The 22,261-nt window shown below is 40.1% G+C and overlaps 1 protein-coding gene across 11 annotated transcripts in view; it reads left to right on the top strand.

Moving 5' to 3' along the window:
- Positions 1-22,261, top strand: part of IL1RAPL2 (interleukin 1 receptor accessory protein like 2) — a 393,109-nt gene that overhangs the window by 355,632 nt on the left and 15,216 nt on the right. For all 11 annotated transcript variants that reach the window (XM_061358018.1, XM_061358021.1, XM_061358015.1 and 8 more), the window contains 3 exons: positions 9,096-9,225; positions 15,414-15,559; positions 20,964-21,107. In XM_061358018.1, coding sequence (XP_061214002.1) covers positions 9,096-9,225; positions 15,414-15,559; positions 20,964-21,107 — 420 coding nt within the window. The remainder of the gene's footprint in view (positions 1-9,095; positions 9,226-15,413; positions 15,560-20,963; positions 21,108-22,261) is intronic.

The raw sequence follows: 22,261 nt of genomic DNA, 5'->3' as shown, positions 1-22,261 counted from the left end.
CATCCCATTCTCCTGCATGGGAGCATGACAGCAGAGAGAGGAAAAGACTTAGCTAACATCAGAATATGTGCAGCAAGGTGGTATTCTGGACTTTGTTAATGACACTAACGTTTCTGGCCCTACATACCTGCTGCAGGGCACTATGGAGATATTCGGCAAGCTATTCAGAGAGAATTAGGTTTTCCTTACATCTTTGTACAAAACTGATGTAAGTAGGAAGGCCTCAGTAGTCCAGCTGCTGTTGGATCCGCTTCAAAACCTTGGGTCAACTGATGTTTTATACCATCTAGCTTGGAGGTTTAGTTTATACCATTTCCCTAAGTTAGTGAATTCTGAGAAAATTGCCAGGCAAAAGCTAATGGCTGCTGGAGACAGCAATTTGCAGGTGATAATGGTGCATAATGGTCCTTTAGCTCTGTCTGGCCACCTCTCCTGCCAGTGAGGTGCTCATTGACCTAATGACACTGCTGCCAGCATACATCAGGCTTAGCCGGAGCTGTGCTAGCAAAAATCTGAGCAGCAGTTAGATGAAGTCACAAACTGAGTATGCAAATACCCCAGCTGACCACTTATATGCAAGCATACATTAATTTCAGAAAGTGTCACTTTGTTCATAGGGCAAGACATCCTTAGCATGAATTCTAAGTTCACATTTCCTTTGTCCTTTCTAAGTGAAGGAGTATCCACTCCATAGTCATGGTTTTAAGAAGTTTTATCACTTGCTTAAAAATCAACACAGAAGTTGAAGAGGTTTAGCATAATTTCTTTAGTCTGTTGCAGCCTGCAGCTGGTTTCCTTAGCAACCTCTGCCTACAAATGGGAACTCGCTAAGATGTACAACTGGATATCCATTACATACTCATGTGAGTAGGGTTCAGAATTTGGTCACATTGATGCTAGCAGGTGTTGGTTAGGTCAGTCCCTTCATGCACTTTTTCACATGAAGCCAGATTACTCTCTAGAAAGAGATGCTGGCTTTCATCCTCTTTCTCCCCTGAGAGAAAAGGTCAGTATGTTCATGCTCAGGAAACTGAAATGCAAGACATGAATGTCTGTAGGAAATTCTATGCAGGGCCAAGTTGAAGAGTTGGAAAGTCCTGAAGTTGGCAAGAAGCAGCAATGCATAGGATAGAACCCTGCCTTCCCCTTAAGCCAGCAGATTGCTGGGAGGAGACAGGAGCATCTCTTCATGGTCCACCTCTCTGTAGCTCAAACAAATGGTTGACTGTTCCCCTTCTCACCATGGGACAGTGATCCAAGAAAGCAAGCATCCCTCTGAATAGTTTTTCCTTTCCTGTTCCTGGAGAAACACACCTGTGTGTTGCCACCGATTTTGGCCAAACTAAAACTGATATTAGAATAAAGAGAAATGATCGCTGTGACACTATGGGGCCATACCCATGCCCTCGCCATAGCGAGCTGGTTCCATCTCACTCCCTGCTTAGTTCACCTTAGTCTGGATGTCACTGCTTTGTTGCCATTGGGCTGCCCCCGCCCTTGGAACCCTCCCTCCAAGGGGACATTTTTCAAATACTTGCAGGGTATTTCTCTTAAATAATATTTCTGTACCTCAAAGTGCACAGAAATGAGATTTTCGGAAGGACCTCAGCATTGAGCACAATTTACAGTCAGCACAAGGCATCTGTCAAACTGCTTCTGGAAATCCCACTAAGCATCCGTCTTCATTGTAGGTAGATAACTGAAAAGCTGAAATCCTTGACTTTCAGTTACACCTGAGCTCCCAATGACTAAAACTTCAAATGTTGACCCCAAGGCAGTTCTGAAAAAGAAATAAAGGATTTTAGAGGATTTAGGTGAGGTTTACTTTGACAGGGGTTGGGATGTTTTTCTAGGTGTGTTTTGGAAGAAAGTTGCTCTAGGAGATTTTGCCTTGATTGATTCATTTTTAGAATATCTGATAACTTTTTATCAGCAACATTTCAGCTTTATGTGTATTTTAGTTTTGTTTTTCTCTTCTTTTGAGAACAGCAGTCAATACCAAGTCTACAAGCAGCACTTGCGGTAGATCATGATTGTGTACTTTAAATTAGACATGGTTGAGACTGCATGGAATGAGAGCAAAGGCATTGGCTTGTGTTCTTGGTAACAAATGAGAGGCTTGGTTGCTTTGTTTCATGTTTGGAATTTTCCTACTTGCTTTTAGTGGTTTTGGTTGGGTTTTGTTTGGTTGTTTTTTTGCTACTTACTATATATGCCATTTGCTCACTTGAGTGAGACAGAAGAGCACAAATACCCTGTGGCTGTGTGTATTGTGATGTCTCAGGGCATAAGAAATAAGAGCAGAGCAAGAAAGAAAGTTAGAACTAAGATCATAAATAACAGAGGATTAAACAAGACCTAAAAATCTTTTGCATCTTTTTTGTCAATTTTTTTACTGAGCTGTTCATTGTTGCTGAAGATTTGTCTTAGTCAAAAAGTTCTTGTATGAGTGAAGAGCCGACTTGATTTTACATAGACATCAATTTTCCCTACATATCAATACATTTTGGCTAGCACATGCTCTTCATAGCCCAGGGCCTTACTGAAGGGAAGAGCACCTCCTTTAGTCTCTTTGCAGAAACTTGGAGAATAAAACAATCAAGTAATATGTGTATATATGTGTGTTTTAAATGCTCTTAAACTGATTTGAAATGTCTGGAGGCTAGTTAGGCTTGCTTTCAGTATTAATTGATCTTATTAAAGCAAAAGCAATCATTGCTGCTACCCAAAGCAGGTTTCTCGATTTTCCTTCAAGTGCCTGAATTCCTGGCTGATCTTTAATTATGCAGATACTTGGAAAGGATCATAGCCAGTCATGAATCTACTGGCTGCTGGAAGAGAGTTTGGAAACATGGTAGGATTTTCTGGGGTGTTTGGTTTTGTTTTTGTTTTTTGTTTGTTTGTTTTGTTTTTAATTTTTTTGTCATGGAAAATAATTTGTTTTGAGTATGTTTTATTTTCACTGGATCCAGTAGTGCTCAAACCAGTCACTGATCTCCATGAGACTTTCACCTAAATGAGGTAACATACACAGCACACAGCTAGGTACGTATTCTGTAGAATAGCCAAGTGAAAGAGGAAAATGAAGCCCACAGAGTCATTAGCACTGACTTCATAAATCTTGTTGTACTAAACAAAACCTAGAACCTTTGTCAAGTAATGCTGGGAAATGGCCAGCGGAAAATACAGGGGGGAGGTGATAATGTACCCGAGGCTTTTGTGGCTTTTTGTAGCTTTGTCTAAGTTCAGTAGTGGGTAAATCTGTGGAGAATTTCAGTGCTGCCTTAGCAGACAATAGAACAGATGCTGCAGACCCTGATGCTGTGTCCCTTGGTCTGTGCTGAGAGGGGACTGAGACAGGTGATCAGCTGTGCTGGGTCACAAGAGCAAACACCGGCCATGCCCTCGGCCAAATGCCTCCTGGCTCCTTCAGGAGGTTGTCCCGTTGCGGATGAGCTCTCGGCAGCTCAGCCTCGGGCTTTGCCTCTCACATTGCGAGAATGGCCTCGAGTGGGCGCTATTTGCTGCCTTTGCCATATTCGCAGACCCAGCAGCAGCTCAGCCCAACGTTCAGCATCAGCCTCCCGAGTCATACCCAAGGTTTGGCTTGGGCTGCCCCACCTCAGTGTGCTTTGGGGTTCTGCCCGTGGTGGTTGAGCACAGGAGAACAGCTAAGGATGTCCTTGCAACGGACTTTGGGAAAACTGACATTGTCTGCAAACGAGATAGAAGCTACCACACACAGAGATTGTTTTTCATGAGTCAAGGTCTGTGTTGCCCCTGGCATTTGTTTTGTAGATAAATTGCAGGTGTAAGCTCTGTCTCCCATATCTTTTTATCCAGGATGTCCTTCTGAAGGAAAAGGAAACATGTCCTTTACTTCACAGTTGTATACAATCCAGCCTGCCTTGCCAGGAGAATTTAAATCACTCTGTTGCTCTTTGGCCAGTTTCTAGCACTTGTAAAGCACATTAGAACAATAATGTTCTTGTCAGTGACATGGTGATTTGCCTTGCAAACCTCACAGCCTGGAAAGTCAGATTCAATTCTGCAGACAGCCTGTAGAATACACTTACTGAGATGTGATGAGTAACCTGCCTTTCTTGTCCTCTGCCTCAGCAAACTGAAGAAAGAAAGCCCATGAAGCGCCTGCACAACATCTGCATGTGTCAAGAGTGGGAATCTGTTCCTTTGCAAGCACTTCTCTCTTGTCAGTTTTATAGGGAAAGAGACACAAGCACCATTATCGGAGGGGAGCTACATGATGCATATGCATCAGTAAGAGAGAATTGGAGTGATGGAGTGACATTTTGGTGGCAGCAGTTCACTTGTCTTTCCTTCTGTGTGCATACAGTATCCAGCCCTGGCGTAGGTAAAAGTAATGATATTACAGTTATTAACACCCAGGTGGACATGAAGTTGTAAATCCAACTAGCAACATGGGCAGGATTGAATTGATGTTGCTTGATGCAAAAGGAGGTCTTCCTTTGACACTGTCAGTCAGTTCTGCCAGTAGCTTGGCACGATCATCTACTTCAGTTCAGGCTTGTTCAGAGCGGTGTTGTATCTGGCACAAAATTGTGAAAGAATTGGAAAACCCATTGATGTTTCAAGCCAGAGGGGAAAAGCACACAAGGATTCATAGATTACTTTGGCTGTTTGATGGTTTTGCTCTGGGATTATTTGCTGCATAAGTGAAAGCCTGATTTACTGGAAGAACAGAGCACCAGAATGTGGACATCAGAGAATCTGAATTCTGTGTTGCACCCTTGAGTGAATGCTCACAGATAAGCAAAAAAATGCAGCTACTTGTGCAAAATGAGTGAAAACAAACAAATAATCAAACTGTATTAACAAAAGAAATGCCTGAAAACATGCCTTGGCATTAGCCAGATCTTAGGATCTGTGAGCAGCTTTTGTCTTCCGTGCTGATCAGTCACCTAGCCTTGGCATCTAAGTTTTTAAAAGACTGAACAACTTTTAGGTATTTTAAGCTTCATTTAGTCAGTGCTTGGAGCATGCCTCATTCAAGAGACACTGTGCTGCAGGATTTGTCATTCTCTTTCAAAACATGTCAGACCTGCAGTAAGCACATTCAGAATCGTGCCTGACAAAGTTCTTTTACAGACCCTTTTTCCATCCTTAGCCAGTGCTCCTACTGCCACCAGGAAGCTATTTTGCTTGAATAATTGGATTTCTGTGCAGTTCTCATTTTCAGGAAAAAAGAAAGAATTACTGAAATGTATGGTAGAGTTCACACAGATGTAGTGTGGAAATGGTCAGGTGAAAAATGTACAGTATGATTTAGCAGTAAAAGTCATCCCTGTTGCCAGTGGTTGTGTCTTACCAGCTGGGAGTTGGCAAAAAGCCCGTGTGATTGACAGAGTAGGGAAAAAAGCTAAAGCAGAGGTTCTGCTGGAACCTGAGGCTTTCCTGTGACAAGGTGACCCCCGCAAAGCAGTAGACTCCGTGATGTCTGCAAGCAGGCTTTTCTGATTTCTTCCCTTGTTTCTTAAAACATTCTCCTCACTGTTGCTTCATTAGAAATCTCACTAATCATTTTCCCTGTTTCCCAGCAAATTAGTTTATTAATTAAAATTGCAACTGAAATGTCTATCTGATTTAAAGAGAAAGCATTTATAAATGGAAAACTTTCAGGATGCCATTCATTCTGAGAACTTTGATGATGTTAATTAAATGATGCAAGGGGAATATTTCTTAATAAGAACAGTTAGTAGTGGAACTGAAATGTCATGCAGAATAGCAGTAATGATATGCAAAAATTTGGCCTTACAGAAGATTAGTTGTTGGAGTTACTAATTGCCTGTTAGTTCCTTCTGCCTGGAACTGTGACTCAGTGTGATACCATATGGCTCAAAGCCAGCCCCAAAATCAGGACCTGCAAAGGACACTTTCCATGCTCAGTACCTGTTTCTCCCCATATTCAAGAGTACATTTAGGAACCAGGGAATTCAGCTGCAGTTTCAGGATCTCAGTACTTGGGGGGGAAATGCAGTGAGACATGCCATGTTCTCTTCTGGATAGAAATTGGTTGGAGTTCCCTGGAAACCAGTAGTCACAGTGGCACGAGAGGGGGAACCTCCCTTACGTTACTTACGGGGGCTTATTTGAGGAGGTAAAGTGTTTCTGCAAGGAAGAGCCTGTGTTCCCTTTTCTACCTTTGTCCTGCTTCCAGAGTCACAAATGAATGATGAATTATAAACCAGAAGCTGCTTCAGAGAGCTACAGAAGAGCATGGTGTCCTTACCAGCATGTGTGAGAGTTTGGGTTTGAATAGGACCTTGAAGTGTCGTCAAGCCCCAAGCTCTTTCCACCCCAGAACAGATCAGCTCAGATCTGTGCATTGTCTTAGATGTGCATCATTCTGCTACTGAGATAAAAGATAGTTGTTCCATGTGAAACACCTGCTTATTCCTGCCTCTGATCAGTGGTGGGTTTGCAGATGAGCTGAACTGTGGATTTTTCAAGTGTGGCCAATCTCAGATTTTGAGCTGAAAATGCTAATTCACTCTGGTTTTTCCACCAGGTTTCCCTTGGTGGCAAAGATGGGAAATGGATTTGCCCAGGCATGTTCACAGCATGCAAGCTGTCACAGTAAAGGCTACTGATGCCTTATACTGGGTTTGTTTATTACAGAAGCTGTGTACCAACAGCTGGGTGGGTGGTTTTTTTTAGGTTTTCTTGTTTGTATAGGAAATTTATTTCTTCAGATCAGACGTATTACCTGAGGATATTTACTCTGCATGTATAGAAATCTTACACTTACCTTGGAATATTTTCATTTCTTCAGGGTTTGTTTTTTAAGTAAAAACTGTTGGTTTGAGGAAGAGCACACCCTGTAATATATTTTGCCTGTAGCCCTTAGTGCCCAGCATGGTATGCCAAGAAAAAGGCGTATACTGTCAGTGCTGATAGGCCACATCTAGCTCTCTCCTTTTTTCACGTTGCTACACTTGTCTATTTCCATTAAAATCAAGCAAGGACTGAGCAACCACATGCTAGGGATCACCAAGTGGTATTTAAGCAGATGTGTATCATGACTCTGAGGCAAGTGGCACAAAAGATCTCACATTACATCAGCATTCAGCACTTTAGAAGAACATGACATGGAAACAGCCTGAGGCTCCAATTTTCCCTTCCCACCATGGAGGGCACCCAGCACCTCACAAGGCTGGGTGAGTGGGTTAGGAGCAGAAGGAACCAGACTTCTGCTGTATCGTCTTGTAGTGGAACTAAATGTCTGCCTAGAAGTGTTTCTGCCTCTTCATCAGTTAGTGAAGTTTGGAACTTTCTTATGATGGTGGTCAGTGTTGTGGGATGTACAGATAACTGTGAATATCCCCCATTCTTATATTTGGGATGTTTGAGCTGGTTGTGTATAATCTGTTGGCATCAGCATGTGTTCAGTGGCCAGCTGTGGTACCAGAGTTCATAGCGAATGTGGAGATAATGAAAGAGTCTGTAAAACATTTTCAGGATAAACATTTTCCATTTTTGTCTTCTGCTATTTAAGAAACAGACTGAAGTGCAGTCTTTAAACCTTTTCTTGCTGTATCCTAGTGTTTCAAAAGGACTTGTAATTTTGGATCTTGACTTGGAAACAATTTAAAGGCGTCTGATTTTCAGTGGCTGGGAGTGCTGCACTTCCTGTCTAATCAGACTCTTTTGACGTGTCTTAAATTGGGCACTGAAATAATGGATAGATGAGTGCAATTAGTTGACTTAGGACAGTTCTATGGGGGCTTAGGCAAAGATGCTTTTGCACACAGTTCAGATATGCTCCAAGTGTGCCCACAGCAACTTACCACTTTTGAGCAGACAAGAGGTAGCTGATTAAGACACAGTAAGACAATCAGGTGAATCTGTTAGCCCATGCTCAACCAAGTGAGGTGCTCCAAATGACTAACCCTTTTTCAAGAGTATAGTCCTGTTCTATTTCAGCGTCAGAAGAGTCTCCTGCTGACACTGAGAATGGCTGGCATAATAAAACATCTCTTCCAAATACAGTAAAATTCATTAGAATGACTTTTCATGCTTGATCCAAGTGCTGGAAGATTTAGCAGGAGTCTCCGCTGACACTAAATGAAGTCTGTCCTCCCATTTAAGTTGGTGACTCTGCAGCTGCTTTGTAACCTGGACCACCTATGCTATAAAGAATAGACGAAGAGAAGTGGGTGCAGCAGCTGTATTTGCATACTAAGGGAATGGGCATGGTTCTTCTAAATTTCCTGGCTTCTCTGAGGGGTTTCTGTTCTTTTATTTTTGTCTTCTGCAGGCAGACAACCATCTGTCCTGGCATTGTAAGCACAGTCCTGAACTAGCTAGTACATCTAAAGCTGTAGCCAAACAAACTCCATCTAAATGCTGAATTCTTGGAGAGAAAAAAAAAAATCTGATTAGTTTCCAAGTTTTATTTTCTTTCTTTTGGAAGTATTCTTGCAGAGCTGAAAGGAAGAGTTCTGTACTCTATTGCCTGAACTCTATTGTTCTCTATTGCGTTGAAGTTTGGTCCTTTGCCAAAACCTATTGACAGTAGCATGAGTGTTGCTGGTGCTCACTGGCATCATATATTACTTGGGGATCTTTAAAAGCTCTCTGAATAGCTTACCAAGACTTCATTAGAATTTCATTTCTATCTAAACAAGGAAGAAATTATTACTGTGTCTTTCCTGTGGGTGGATGGGCAACCATAAGCAAGTCTAGTGATTTGCCTGCCACTTAAGGCACACTCTCCAGTCTTGGTAGTGATCCCATGAGGCTGACAAAGAGGTCATCTCTTTTTAACAATCAATCTGACATCTCCTTATGTTGCCACCATTTCCATACTTTTTCATTGTTCATGTAGTATCTTTCTGTGAAAAAATGGAATTACAGATAACTTCAGTTTTATTTCACAGCTATTTCCTGTAGATGTAAATCAACATCAACCAATTTCCTATGGTTATTTTGGTTGGTGGTTTTTTTCTTCCAATTTTAACTGGAGAGGTTTATCTGAAGTGCTGAGATTTCTCATAATTGTTTTCTCATTAGTAGCTGTGACAAAGTGTCTGACTCTCTTTTCTTCTTGTCCTCAGGAAACCCGCTGACTGTGGCCTGCAAAGCTTTCTTTGGATTCAGTGGAGAATCAGGCCCCATGATTTACTGGATGAAAGGGGAAAAATTCATAGAAGAATTAGAAGGTCACATTAGAGAAGGCGAAGTCAGGTACTTTTTGGAATATTTACTGCTAAAAACATGGTATGTCCCAAAAGCCTCCTGGGTGTTTTTTAAACAGGTTTTTAATTGAAAGTGGAAATAGTTTTCTGTCTAAAGAGTGATGGATGACCTGGGGCCAGGGCAGTGTGAGTTGCTCACTCTCCTTTCTAGTGAATAAACTCTAAAGACATAGAAGCTATCTGTGTGCCTGAAAATCTGTTATCAAATTGCCCTGATGGTAGCTGAGGCTTCCCTTGAGTGTTCTGGGGTTTGATTTAGCCCTGTGTGGAAACTATGCTGTCCGCTACAGCTGCCCCTTGTGGCAGTCCTTGGCAAGATAACATTCATTTTAGCATCAGTGTTAATCTTAAAGATGAATGGCCTCCTGTCAAAGTCACCATAGTTTTTCTCTTCTACTGAATGTGTTGTCTGCCTGTGATACAGCTCTCAGTATGCCTTAACCAGGGCTTTCAAAAAGCAGCATTTGTTCCTCCATGCTTATCACTTAAAGGAGAGAAGGAAGTGGCTGTGTAAGGATGTCCAACATCCAAGTTGTGCTTGGCTTCTTCCAGATGCTGATTATCATTTGCTGTACAGCTGTAAAGAAAACAAACACTTGTATCTGTGAACTTTCATGTAATTCGCACCTAATGGCATCTTCTTGTCTTACTTGTTTAATAATTACCCATTAGTCTTGGAGCAAAGACTATGGTTATACCATGAACAAGGCATTCCCAGCTTCTATAGACACAGTGAATATAAATTATAAAGAAAGCCAAGGTCTTTGCACCTTCCATCGCACTTTTTTTTTTGGTCTCACTTCTGAGTTGTTTGTTTCTTGTAAAAGTGATTTTGGAGAGCAGGCAGATTCTTTTGCTTTATTACTTGATCAATAATTTGAAGTTCAGTCACTTAGCCACTGGTTGTTAAGATGCACTGAAATAACCGACCTAACACTGCACCTCAATTGCATACAGATAAAATTGATCATCTATTGCCAGAATGGCTTTAAGTGTACAATCCTCTTTTGGGCTTCTGACCACAAAATACAATTACTGTAAACTTCTGCCATTGCAAGTCATCCGCATTTAACGACGTTGTGTCCCCTTTGGTGTATCTATATCAACAGTGATTTTGGTCATGTTCTTCCTCTGCATCGGAAGGACAATTTGAGGTTTGTATTTAAAGAGCTTTCCAGCTTTAACATAGTTCGAAACTAACTTTGTGTGCATTTGTTAGTGAAATTGACTTTGAAAAAACTGTATTTGTCCTTCATTATGCCATCTCATTACACATTCATGTATCCTTTTGCAACACCTTTTTCTCACTCCTAAAATGCTTTGACTCAGTTTACACACACATTGCAATTCAGTGAATCTTCTCTTCGACAAAGTTACTTATCATGTACCTAATCTCCTGTGCACCACAACCAGCATTAGAACAGAGCATTTACCAAAATCTACTGTATCATTACCAGCAGTGCCACAGTTCATCCCCCTCTTCTTTTTTTTTTTTTTCATTTAGAAGTAGCCATGGCAACTGCAGTAGTAACTTTCTGCAGATTTTTTGTTCATAGTAACAGCTTTTGCTCATGTGGGCCATTACAGGTTTGCTGCTTCAGGGAAACTAAGCAGCTCTAACTGTTCTGTCAGCACCCTGAGCCAGCACAAGTCTTTCACCCAGTCCTATTTATTGATGGATTTCTAAACATGATATGTATGTTTCAAATTTGATGAAACAAGGTGAACTTGATGGTTAGATGCTTTTCCCATCAGTTTGCTTCTGTGGGGAAACCAGCATGTTTCTGTTAATATTGAGAAACCCCCAAGTAATTCGAAATGGTTACACCCAGACCAAGATACTCTGGGGGTTGTTCCTTTGGCAGATATCTAACATTTTAACTCTGCTTTCCCTGTCTTAAATTGGTACACAGATTTAGTAGTACTCTGAATTTTTGGTGCTGTCCTTACCCTGGACTGTACCCATCCGTTATGTCACTGGATTTGCTGTATATGACGAGAGTGCAGGTTTGCAGATCAATGCAGTTTGGGAGTACAAAACACCCATCCCTAGTTTGCATCCCCTAGCATGCATAGTTGGCAGTCAATTAGTGTGCTATTATGAAAGCACTGAAATAAGAATGCACATGACTTGAGCATTTCTATTAAACCCATGGAACTGATTTTTTGGTAAGCAGACTTTACCATGAGTAATAAATGTATAGCTCTGAGCTCCTTGTTATTTATTAGACCTTGTTACAGAGCCTCATAATAAAAAATAACTAATCAGCACTGCAGGACTCAGAGGTGATACCCCACCCCCCCCAGCCTCTTTGCCTTCCCTAGAATTAAAATCTCCACGTGTTAGACATGAACAGGGGGAAAAGGAGAAAGAGACCTTGCCTACCAGGTGGGGTTTTCACAGCAGTAATAAAAATGTCATCTAAATCAAACCAGCGCTATTAAAGAAGGAATCAGAGTCTTTAAGCCTGTCTGCATGGCTGTCAGTTGAACCTAATTATCAAAGGAGCTCACAGCAGATTCCAGTACTCTCTCTGCCGTGGCAAAGAAGTATTTTCAGGCATAAATCTTACCCTCCCGGCCACCTGTGAGTTGCTTCTTTTTCTTCTTCAGGCAACACTGCAGAACAGTTTGAAGGTGTCTCATAACGCTCAGCTTGTAGAATATGTTTGTTGTTTTTTCTTCCCCATTTTTAAAGTGGAAATAGTCTAATTTGTTCTAGAGGCATGGAAAGAAGTGAATGGAGACATTTTGAGCTGCAGCCTTATTTTTTCCTGCTGGTTAATTTATCACCCACAGAAGTCAACTGATGGTCACCAAATGCTCAGACAAGAGAAGGATGATGTATTCTGTTAGGAGGGGATGCTGAGGGAGGCAGGCAGAATTACCATCACTGCCTGGCTAATGTGCTGGGTTCATGGAAATGAAAGCCCTCTCCTGAAAAGCTTCTACTACTCAAGTAGACAATTTCTGGACAGAGAATGAGAGACATAATGCAGGAAGGTGAGAGGGAGTGTTGTTGTGCCATGTTGTTAGTTGAATTACTCTTTTTTTGAGAAGCACTTGTGTACACACAGATCTGTCTTTCCATCTACAGACTATTATGAGGACTAGAAAGAAGGGACTAGAGTTCTTCTAGTCCAGATCTTTAACTATGTAAAGAATAAAAGTTTTCTTTTGGGGAAGTCCCAACTCACAGGCAGGTTAGTAAAGGTTTGGAATTAATACCTTGGTCTTGGAGAGACTCAGGGAAAGTTTTCCTATGGCCTCTACATTTGTGATCACACAAGGCCTGAAAATTTTAGGAAAATGTGGTTTCAAAGCAAAAGTATTGGAGCTTTAGATTCAACTTAGTGCATAAATTGGTTGGAAAAACATGACAAAAGATTTGAAAAGTCTGAAACGTTGGATATTTTTCAAAGAAACATTTTTATTCTGAAATGTCATTTTCTTTAGATTTATCTTTTCTTAACTGAAAAATAAGCAGTAGACAAAATGTTTTGTTTCAGATCAAATAAAATGCTTCAGCTTGAACAAAAGGATTTTTTTGTATTTCACCCACCTCTCTCTCTCCCTGCATCCTGTTTGCTGTGAGTTGTCAAGTGCCATTGATTTACCTGTGTATTAAATGATGTAATTGCTCTTACAGCTTGTTCATCAAACCAGAAAAAAGAGTTATTATTTTCTCAACCAGTGAGAGCTGGCAAGTATCGGCAGTGTTGCTGGCAAAGTTCCCCCCAGCTCAGAAAGGGACAGAGATTCATCTTGTGGGTGTGCAACAAATGCTGCTGCAGCTTTAAGGTCTTACTTGTTGATACTCCATTTCTTTTCTAACCCAAAAATGCTGTCCTCAGTGTTCTCTGAACCAGCTGTGAAATGCATGCAGTTAAAGTCTGCACACATTAAAAAACTGTAGGTGACCAACTGTGTATTTTTGTGGCAATAATGAATCATTAGCTGCAGAGAACTGGTTAAAAGAAAAAAGAAGAAGAAAAAAGAGCAGGAATGAAAGGTTTGACAATCCTAAGAGCTTTCTACAATTTGCTACTACCATAACACTTGAGTGTCTGTCAGCATTTTCGTGATAGATTCCATTTTGAAGAGTTCTGTTCCTGAAGATTACAATTAGCATGAAAATAACTGGAAAATATTCTCAGTCCAAATGCATATTCTTTTTTTTTATGAAAGCTCCTTTTTAGCTGATCCTGTATTATTTAAATTTAGGTTAAGGGTCGATTATTTTATTTTAAACAGATTCAGAATAATAGTTTATCTTAATTGTAATCTCTCTTCATTTTGTTCTATGTGAAGTATGCTGATTATAGTAAACACAAGACAATCATTTGCAGAGTGTTCCAGCTCAGTGTCCCAGATATCTTCTCTGTTAATGATTTTATTTGTTTCTTGCAGCATGATTTGTAAGCTGAAATTTGTGGAGCATACTGTTTACCAACAGGGAAGACTTTCCTGAGTTTACAATATTTTACTATGTATAGATAGAGACTATTAATAAGTAAATGAGAATTGATTTATCTGACCCCCAGTGATTTAGACTGATTTGAGTCTGCAAACAGATCAGGCTCTCTTGGGAGGTTTCTTTTCTGTCCAGAAATGATGCAAATTCAACCTTCTTTGCTTTATTTTCAGCACTTGGGCTTAGGGCCAGAATAAAAAAAATGCAAAAATGCACAATAAATGACATTGAATTTGGAAAAAAAAAAAATGCAGTTCAAGTTTCCAAATGCAACACATATACCTGTTCTTAAACTAATGTTTTTCACTTGCTTTTTTGCAAGTTACACATTCATAACGAAAGAGGCTGAATTGTGGATGCTCTAGTACCTCTTTGGAGTTTTGCCAGATCACCCAAGCCTATAAAGGGGATGTGCTGTATGAAATTTTACTGTGAATATGTAGTTTACAGCAGTCAGTCTTGCCTTTTTTATTATCTAATGCAATGCCCTCATACTTCACTTGTGATTTGTTTTCAGATTTAGAGTTCCGTGTTTGTTACATGAAATTATGTACATAAGAAAATGTGTGTGTGCGTTGGAAACCCCAAAACAACTTTGGTTTATAATAGAGAAGTTTGGCTTTGTTATTGAAAGATTTTAAACTCTCCAGGAGCAGTTTCCATCCAGTGCAGACAACACTCTGGTTAATCAATTGCCTCCCTTCAGTCTCCAGAGAAAATATTGCTGAACCCAGATCCTACTGCTTTCTTAGTGCTGTACACTTATCTTTTCAGAGAAAAGACTCACTGAAGTGCCACATGCAATGGTGAGTTCACAGACAACTGCAATGGCATCACACGTTTTACGTCTATGCCCTTGCACATTATGCAGCAGTACACTAACAGGATCAAATGAACCTCGTAGATTTTACTTGATGTTACGTTTCCCTGTTCAAAGGACCAGACACTTTCCTTGAGCAACTGATAAGTCTTTTGAGAGAATAGGCCATTGTATTTTTAGACTTTATGTCAGCATCGGAAAACTCTTGCATTTACTTTGCATTCTTTTTGATGTGTGCATTAGAACAATGACATAAAAAGACTGTACCTCTGGCCTGAAAGCCTGCTAGAACTTTCTATTCTCTTTGTGGAGATATTTTATATCTTCCCTGGCCTCTCAAAGGAGCAGACAACTCTTGTTCTTGACACTGATCCCTTTTAAAGTCATGATCTAGCACCCCAAAATAGAGGAAAATTGCACAGCTCCTTTCATTGGTTTTCCAGACTGCATTAAAATGCATCACAGTACCCAGCGCCATTAAAATATTGCCTTATAATTTGCTCAGCAATGGCTTTGTAGTGCATATTTACTTCTCTGGAAAGTGAGTATTTATTGCTTCTTTTAAAAGAAACATTGTTTTTGCATTGACTTCTGGTGGAGCTGAAGTAAACAGGCCACATGCAACCATTGCACTCATAGCCACTCTTCCTGCACTTGATTCAGCTCCTTGCTACAGACATGGCAGGAGAAAAAGGCTTTTGGTTGTCATGAAAGGTGCATCTGTGAAGTCTCTGTTAGCCAACTTGAGCCTTCTTTTAAGTCCCATCTCCAGAGTGAAGGAGGCCAGGAACTCTGTGTGTCTTGTGCAGAGAAATCATGATTCTTTGGGGAAATTTCTACCCGTATTAATTCAGTTAAGTGAAGACTGTATCCTTCCTTTCAGACTCCTCAGAGAACATCTTGGAGAAAAAGAAGTTGAATTGACACTGATCTTTGATGCTGTAGAGGAGGCAGACCTGGCTAACTATACATGTCATGTGGAAAACAGAAACGGACGGAAACATGCCAGTGTTGTTCTGCGCAAGAAAGGTAATTCTCTTCATTTCATTATCTGTACTCTCGCCTGCCTCAGCAGCAACCTCTCAGCCAGTAGCAAACATCCCGCTGACCTTTCTGAGCCAGGCTGGGCTCCTGTGGTCCTACTTGTAGCTGAAATATCTTTGTGTTATAGGTTCAGTTCACCACTTGTGAAAAAAAACTGTGATTTGTTCTTTAGTTTCTAGTGAAGCAGCTTTGCAGGTAATGCACTTGCCTGGAATACAGTCACCCATAAAACACCAATATAATCAGCAGAAGTATTTTTATCCAAGCAACCTGTAAATTGGACCTAGATTTGACTGACTAGACCAGAGGTAATTGTGTAATGGAGTTAAAATACTCATTTCTTAGAATAGGTGCCTTAACAATGAGGTCAGATATTATTATGCTTCTCCACTTCCTGGCTTCACTTCCTGGCTTTGCTGTTTAAATTTAAAGCTTTAAACACTTCGAATGCTTTTTGATTCCTAACTGCATTGGGAATAAAAACATTGCAGTGGGAACTACAAATCAGCGGAGAATTACCCCATTATGGTTGCTTTGCTTGGTATTGTACCTGGAATTGGGAATACCACTACTGACAAGTTATCCATAGCAGAAAAGAAACCATTTGAATTTGAAAGTTCCAAATTAAAAGGTACTACTATGCTATTATATGTAAAAGTCATTATTATAAGGAGTGTAACAGTATCTCATTACAGTTCTTACATTGTTTGTTCTGTCGCCTCTCCTGTTCATAAGTAGGGTGACATTTAAATTTGATAGTGATCTCTCTAAGATACAGTGTATTAGGTAGCACAAAAGCAGTAACTGTTGGGAAAGCAAAGGAATGTAACCACTTGGGATAAAGATGTAATGTGAAACCACAGAGCCATCAGCACAGGAGATGGACTAAAGAATACATTGTTCAGATCTCTGTCATTATTCTTAGCTCTAAATTAACTTCCCAGAAGAGAAGAAGAAGCAGCAGCAATATTTTCATGAGGCACACCTCATGCTGTTCCAGTTCTTTGTACACTTCCAGACCAAAGGATGTGTTTCACAGCAGGTTGTGGATTGCAGTGTTAGTGTCAGTTAAAAAAGACAGCACCCCCCATCATCACAGTTACAGCAAAATCCCACAAAAGTGTTCCCACTTAGAAAAGATTTATATATACTATTAGTTCTTGAGCATGCTGCAGATTGACCTCATCACCATGGGACAGATGAATTAGGACCCAGGTGGAAGATCAGGAAGACCAGGCAAGGCCTTTCTAGATAGGGCACTGTAGTTCTGGAAAAATTCCATAGTCATTAGTTTACCTACAGCCATGCTGGGTTCTAGTGCTGTGTTTCATGGGTAGAATCTATATAAAATGAAAGGTGAGGGTGGGGTGGTATTAGGAAAAAAAAGGGCTACTAGGGAGAGGAAACTTTTGGGTCAGTGCCCTCTTTTTTTGCTATCTTTCATGTGACCCACAGGTTATGTGTGTGACAATACAGTACGCAGTCTTGTCAAAATCAGTCTTTACAATGAGGGTGCTAAAACACCTTCACAGGTTACCCAGAGAGGTGGTAGGTGCACCATCCCTGGAGACATTTAGGGCCAGACTGGATGTGGTTCTGGGCAACCCGATCTAGTTGAAATGTCCCTGCCCCTTTGAAGGTCCCTTCCAACCTAAACTATTCTATGATTCTATGAATCAAGTCTTACTTGCACAGTTTCCTCTATATGTGAGAGTTTTATATCCTCCCAGAAAGAAGGGCATAACATAGGTTATATTTTATACTAAGGCATAAGGATAAAACACAATACAGAAGGCACGATCAGCTCTGAGAAACAAGGGCCCACAGCTGGGGTTTGGAGCACACACAAATGTATATTCAACATCTAAACCGACAGGATGTCACAACTTAAATTAAGGAATCTGGTCATCATGATGAAGGATTAGCCTCTTTAGTGCAAAAAGCATTCTACCTTTCCATCCACTGAACCTCATAAATATACAACTGATAGTAAGTGTATCTATGTTGGCACTGTTAAATGTTCAGCTGTGTTGCATATATTAGAATAACAGGTTAGGCTTATTTATAACAAGAAATCAGATATTTCAGAGCTTCGCTGGAATTATGGAAGAAGCACTGCTGAATACAGAATTTAGAGGTGGAAAGGTTCATGTCTCAGCTACTATTTCATTTATCTCTGTACTGTGGCTGTAGAAAGCTTATATTCCTCTCAGGCATTCTCAATAATTGATTTTCAAGCTATTAAACTGTCATTTAAAATAACCACAGTATTTTCACTATGTCTTTTGACTGCACATCCCACTGTCCTGTCTGTTATTTATGAAATTCTTACAAATACTTGACCAAACTTTGCCTTCTTGCAACATTATTTAAATACTTCTTATCCTACAGCTTGGATTTGACTGTAGAATATTCATGAGCCAGGAAATACTGCTGTATTTACTGACCTGTGACAAGGTTTAGGGCAAGACTGGTATAAAGTTGTTGACCAGCATCCTCTGTGCATGTCAAAGAAGGCATCGTGGATTTCTATTGTCATATGCTACAGCTTTCCAGATGCTGCAGCACTTAGGAAAGGTGAAGAAGCAGCACATATCTTTCATCCAGGGAAATCCCCTCCCTCCAACGTCTTGCATGCTGAGGGCTGTGTTATCCCTGTTCGGCAAGAGGTACTTGCAGCTCAGTTTTGTCTCCAGGTTGTCACAGTGCTGCCAGTTATATCTGCCCCCTGTTCAAAGGTGTGATTGCAGGTGTAAACAAGGTAGCATAAGTCATGAGTCCTGCTAGGAAGGCTTGGATAAAGAAACAGGAATAAACCCCAACTCGAAGTTATAGCTGTAAGTATGAGATTTTCTAGAGTTAGTTCTTGTCTTGACATCAGGTGGTTATTTTTAATCACATACTTTGCTTTAAGGAAGAAAAAAGGAGCTTTTGAAACATTTAAGGTAAAATTTGTTGAAGTCTTCTGCTGTATTAGTGGTATCGTCCTCACAAATGCTTTTAGAGAACAGAGGAGTGCTGTCTGTGCAGCACCAGCGTAGTGATGGCCCCAGAACATACAGCATCACTTAGGATATTGGGGTTTTTATTTGGTTTTTCTTTTACTGAAAAAGAACCAAATCCAGCTTAAACACCCAAGGGTACCAATGCAAAGACAGAACCAGGCATGGCTCTGAGATGTGAATACAGTCTGCTGTCACATTCTTCTTTACCGACTAAATTCAACACCACACTGATATTTGCTTTCAAGTACTCCAAAAGTAAGTTCTGGACAATCCTGAGCTTCCTTAATTCGCTTCCTTTCCTCCATGCTCTCCTAGCGTGTTTGGTGCTCAAATTACATGGAACTCAATATACACCCACTTGTTCCTTAGCTGTGGAAATAGTTCAGGATTTCCTTCAAACAAGTTTGAAAACTGTCCGTTTTTTTAAGTCTACATAGTCTATAATACACTGTCCTGAAACATGAATAACATATCAGGAACTACAAAATAAAATCAAAAATCAATGTGTACTTTCAGTGGAAAGAAGCAGTGAATTTAGGTAAAAGTAGAAATGATGACGGTTCACCATTTATTTCAAGTAGGCTGCCTTTATTCAAGACATGCAGGAAACTGATTTTGGCTGGGGTTTTTTTGATACTGATGTAGTTCTAATGATGAAGAACGTACTAAAATATATTTGTGTCTCATTTATTGGGTGTTAATGAGACTTGCTATTATAAAGACCATAATTCTCTGTGATACACTGTGGCTAAATCCTACATTATTCTAATTAGAAACTATCAGAATATATTATTTACTAATATTCAGTCACTATTATAACACAAAGCCCAGACTCATCTCCTCCTGAGGCATGAATCAGATCCAGAGACTAAGAGCTGGAGTAGGCAAGAAAATGGGACTTTCCTAACAAGAGATTCAGTGCAACAGCAACAAAAAGTTTTTTCTCTGAAAAGAGATTTTAACCAACTCTGTTCTCCACTTGACCAGATTTTTCCCCAGATGACATGCTAACTTTATCATGCAGTGCAATAAAAGTCCCATGAATTTCCTGTGTTCTCAGATTTAATAGCTATTATAATAGACTTTTTCCATCTATTAGTCCATGACTTCTTACGAGAGAGACATCAGAGATGCTGTAAACTGGGAATAGCTTGACATCTGGTGTTAATTATTGAAATCCAAGGCATGGGGAGACACGAACAACCCCAGAATATGCACAACCAATTTGCTTTTTATCTTGAAAATGACACAAATGCCATACCAGTAATTTTTTTCTAGCCTAAGTTTTAAAAGTGTAAAGATCACAAAAACTGTCTCGCCTGCATTACGGTTTTTACATTTGCACATTGTAATTTTCACAGCAGTAAATATCCTCATAATGTCTTATCTAAACTAATAGGTTGTTAGAGGTAGCTATTGTCAAATTGTAATTTTCTGTCTTTTGTGGCTAAGTAATACAACAAATATTGCATTCAGGGGACATTCCAGACTAAAAAGCAATGCTGTTGAAGTTGGTGTCTTACATCAGGTAGAGGGCTAGCCTGGTATTCAAGTTGTTTTATCCCATTCTGACATTGGTTCGCTGGCTGACCTTGAACATGTTGTTTCACTTCTCTTTGCCTCTGTTTCCCCAGCTGTGAAAGATGGGTAATTGGGTTTGGATGAATTTGTGAAGTTCTTTGAGGCAGACTGCCTGTGATGTTTCCTAACGAGAGCATCCCAGTAGGAAATTTTAACTAGCACTAGTTCCTATCAAAGTACAATCTGTCCTAAACAAACATGTGACAACTCCATTATAGTAGGCATCACAACTCAAACAAAGTGGTTCTTAGCAGGCTGATGTGTGCTCCTCACATCTCAAGTTGTCTTGGGCATGCTGGATGCTCAATTAATTTTCCAGTGATGCAGCTGAAGTCCTGGTTTGACAGCTCCCATCAGCTCATCCACTGACTTCACAAATATAAAATCAAAGCTTGATGATTTTGGGGGGACAACAGCCTCCCAAATGGTATACAATATGTTTAGAATATCTATTCTCACATGCTGCATACAGCATTTGATGCACTCTGCCATACAGAAGTTTCAAACTCCACAAGCTCATTAGAAGTTGATTAATCCTCTGTGTAAAATCACTACATAATTTTCTTGTAGAAGAATTATGATTATGGCTTCAAATGCATTCTGGATGGTGATTTCACATGGGCAGTAGATGGAGTAAATGGGTAAAGTTATGTAATTGGTAATGAATAAAAAAAGTAGGCATCCTTGATGTTACAGTGGTTGTAATTGGAAACTACACAATATTATGTGGAATTATACAGTGGCTTAGAGCACATAAAGCTTGGAAAGATCATAACCTTTTTCTCATTCCTTGCTAATTTTAGATTTGATCTACAAAATAGAGCTTGCTGGAGGACTGGGAGCCATCCTTCTTCTGCTTATTTTGCTTGTGACCATCTATAAGTGCTACAACATAGAGTTAATGCTGTTCTACAGACAGAACTTTGGAGGAGACGAAGCAGCTGATGGTAAGCAGTTGCTTAGGAAACTCAAGATATGCGATGGAAATATTTCATAGACCAAAAGTGCTGAAACTTGTAGATTGAAATGAATACCAAGAGATACCTGTTGCCAGTTTAAGTTCAAACTACTAAGCCTCAGCAGTGTAAAGCCCTAAGACTTTCTCCCAAAGCCCCCTGAAATCAGTGAGTCTTTTCACTGAAATGTCACTGGGCCATGCCATAAGCAAATGGGACAATACTGCACAGTATTCATACTGATATCTGGGAGAAAGTGAAGGGGTTTGGAAGTAATTTACTTCTAACACTTTGGGGTTGTACCGACATAACCTCTCTGGTTCACACCAACAAATAGTGACCCAAAGTGGTAACTCCCTCCAGATTGCTTTGATTCATTATCTTGTGTTTTCAGTGTGAAGCTGCTACATTTTTATTCATGTAACTTCCTTGATTCAATCACCTTTTAATTTAAGAAACAAGATTATTTTCTAGTTGTTAGGGGAAGCCCCATGAGTACTTAGGGGAATTTGTGTACGTGTTAATTCTGAGAGCAACTTCATTTTTTCAGTGCATAATTTTAGTACTATTGTAGCTTTGTTTCCCATTCTGATCCTGCAGAATAGAAGATGAAGACAGAATGTTACTGAAGTCCAAGTGTAAATCAGGGATGTCTCTTTCTACTTACAGCGGCTAAAGTGGGAACATACAGAGCTCCCATGAGCAGTCAGCTATACAGATGCAATTGCAGGGTCATCTTCCATTTATACATGTATTTCTTTAAACCAGAAGATTTGGAACTTAACAGATTTGCTTTATTCCTATTTCAGAAAATATCCTATGTAAGCAATGTTGGATGCTTTCACTTCCTGTGTTGTGTGTAACATTGTTTTTAAAGAGAATGATGCTAAGGATTAAGCAAAGCCATTCAGAAAATGGCTCCAAACAGTGCTGCACCCAAAGCACATTGAGCAAGCAGTGGGAGGCATGGATAGGACCTTCTGCTATGCCCTGTGTATGTGAAGCTTGTGAAGAGGGAGTTGAGGCTGTAGAGATGTAACACAAGTGTATAGACTCACAGGAGCCTGCGGTAACTGATTCTGTGTGTATTTTGCTTATTTGTATTGTGAATTGAGGTGACTGGAGAAGGCGGTTGTACCCACGCA

Source organism: Neopsephotus bourkii, unplaced genomic scaffold (assembly GCF_033783945.1).
Source record: "Neopsephotus bourkii isolate Nb327-2 ecotype Australia unplaced genomic scaffold, CSIRO-AGI_Nbou_v1 NB_936, whole genome shotgun sequence".
In the NCBI taxonomy this organism is placed as follows: domain Eukaryota; kingdom Metazoa; phylum Chordata; class Aves; order Psittaciformes; family Psittacidae; genus Neopsephotus; species Neopsephotus bourkii.
Note: the sequence above shows the minus strand (reverse complement) of the source record. Positions and strands in the feature narration are given on the sequence as shown.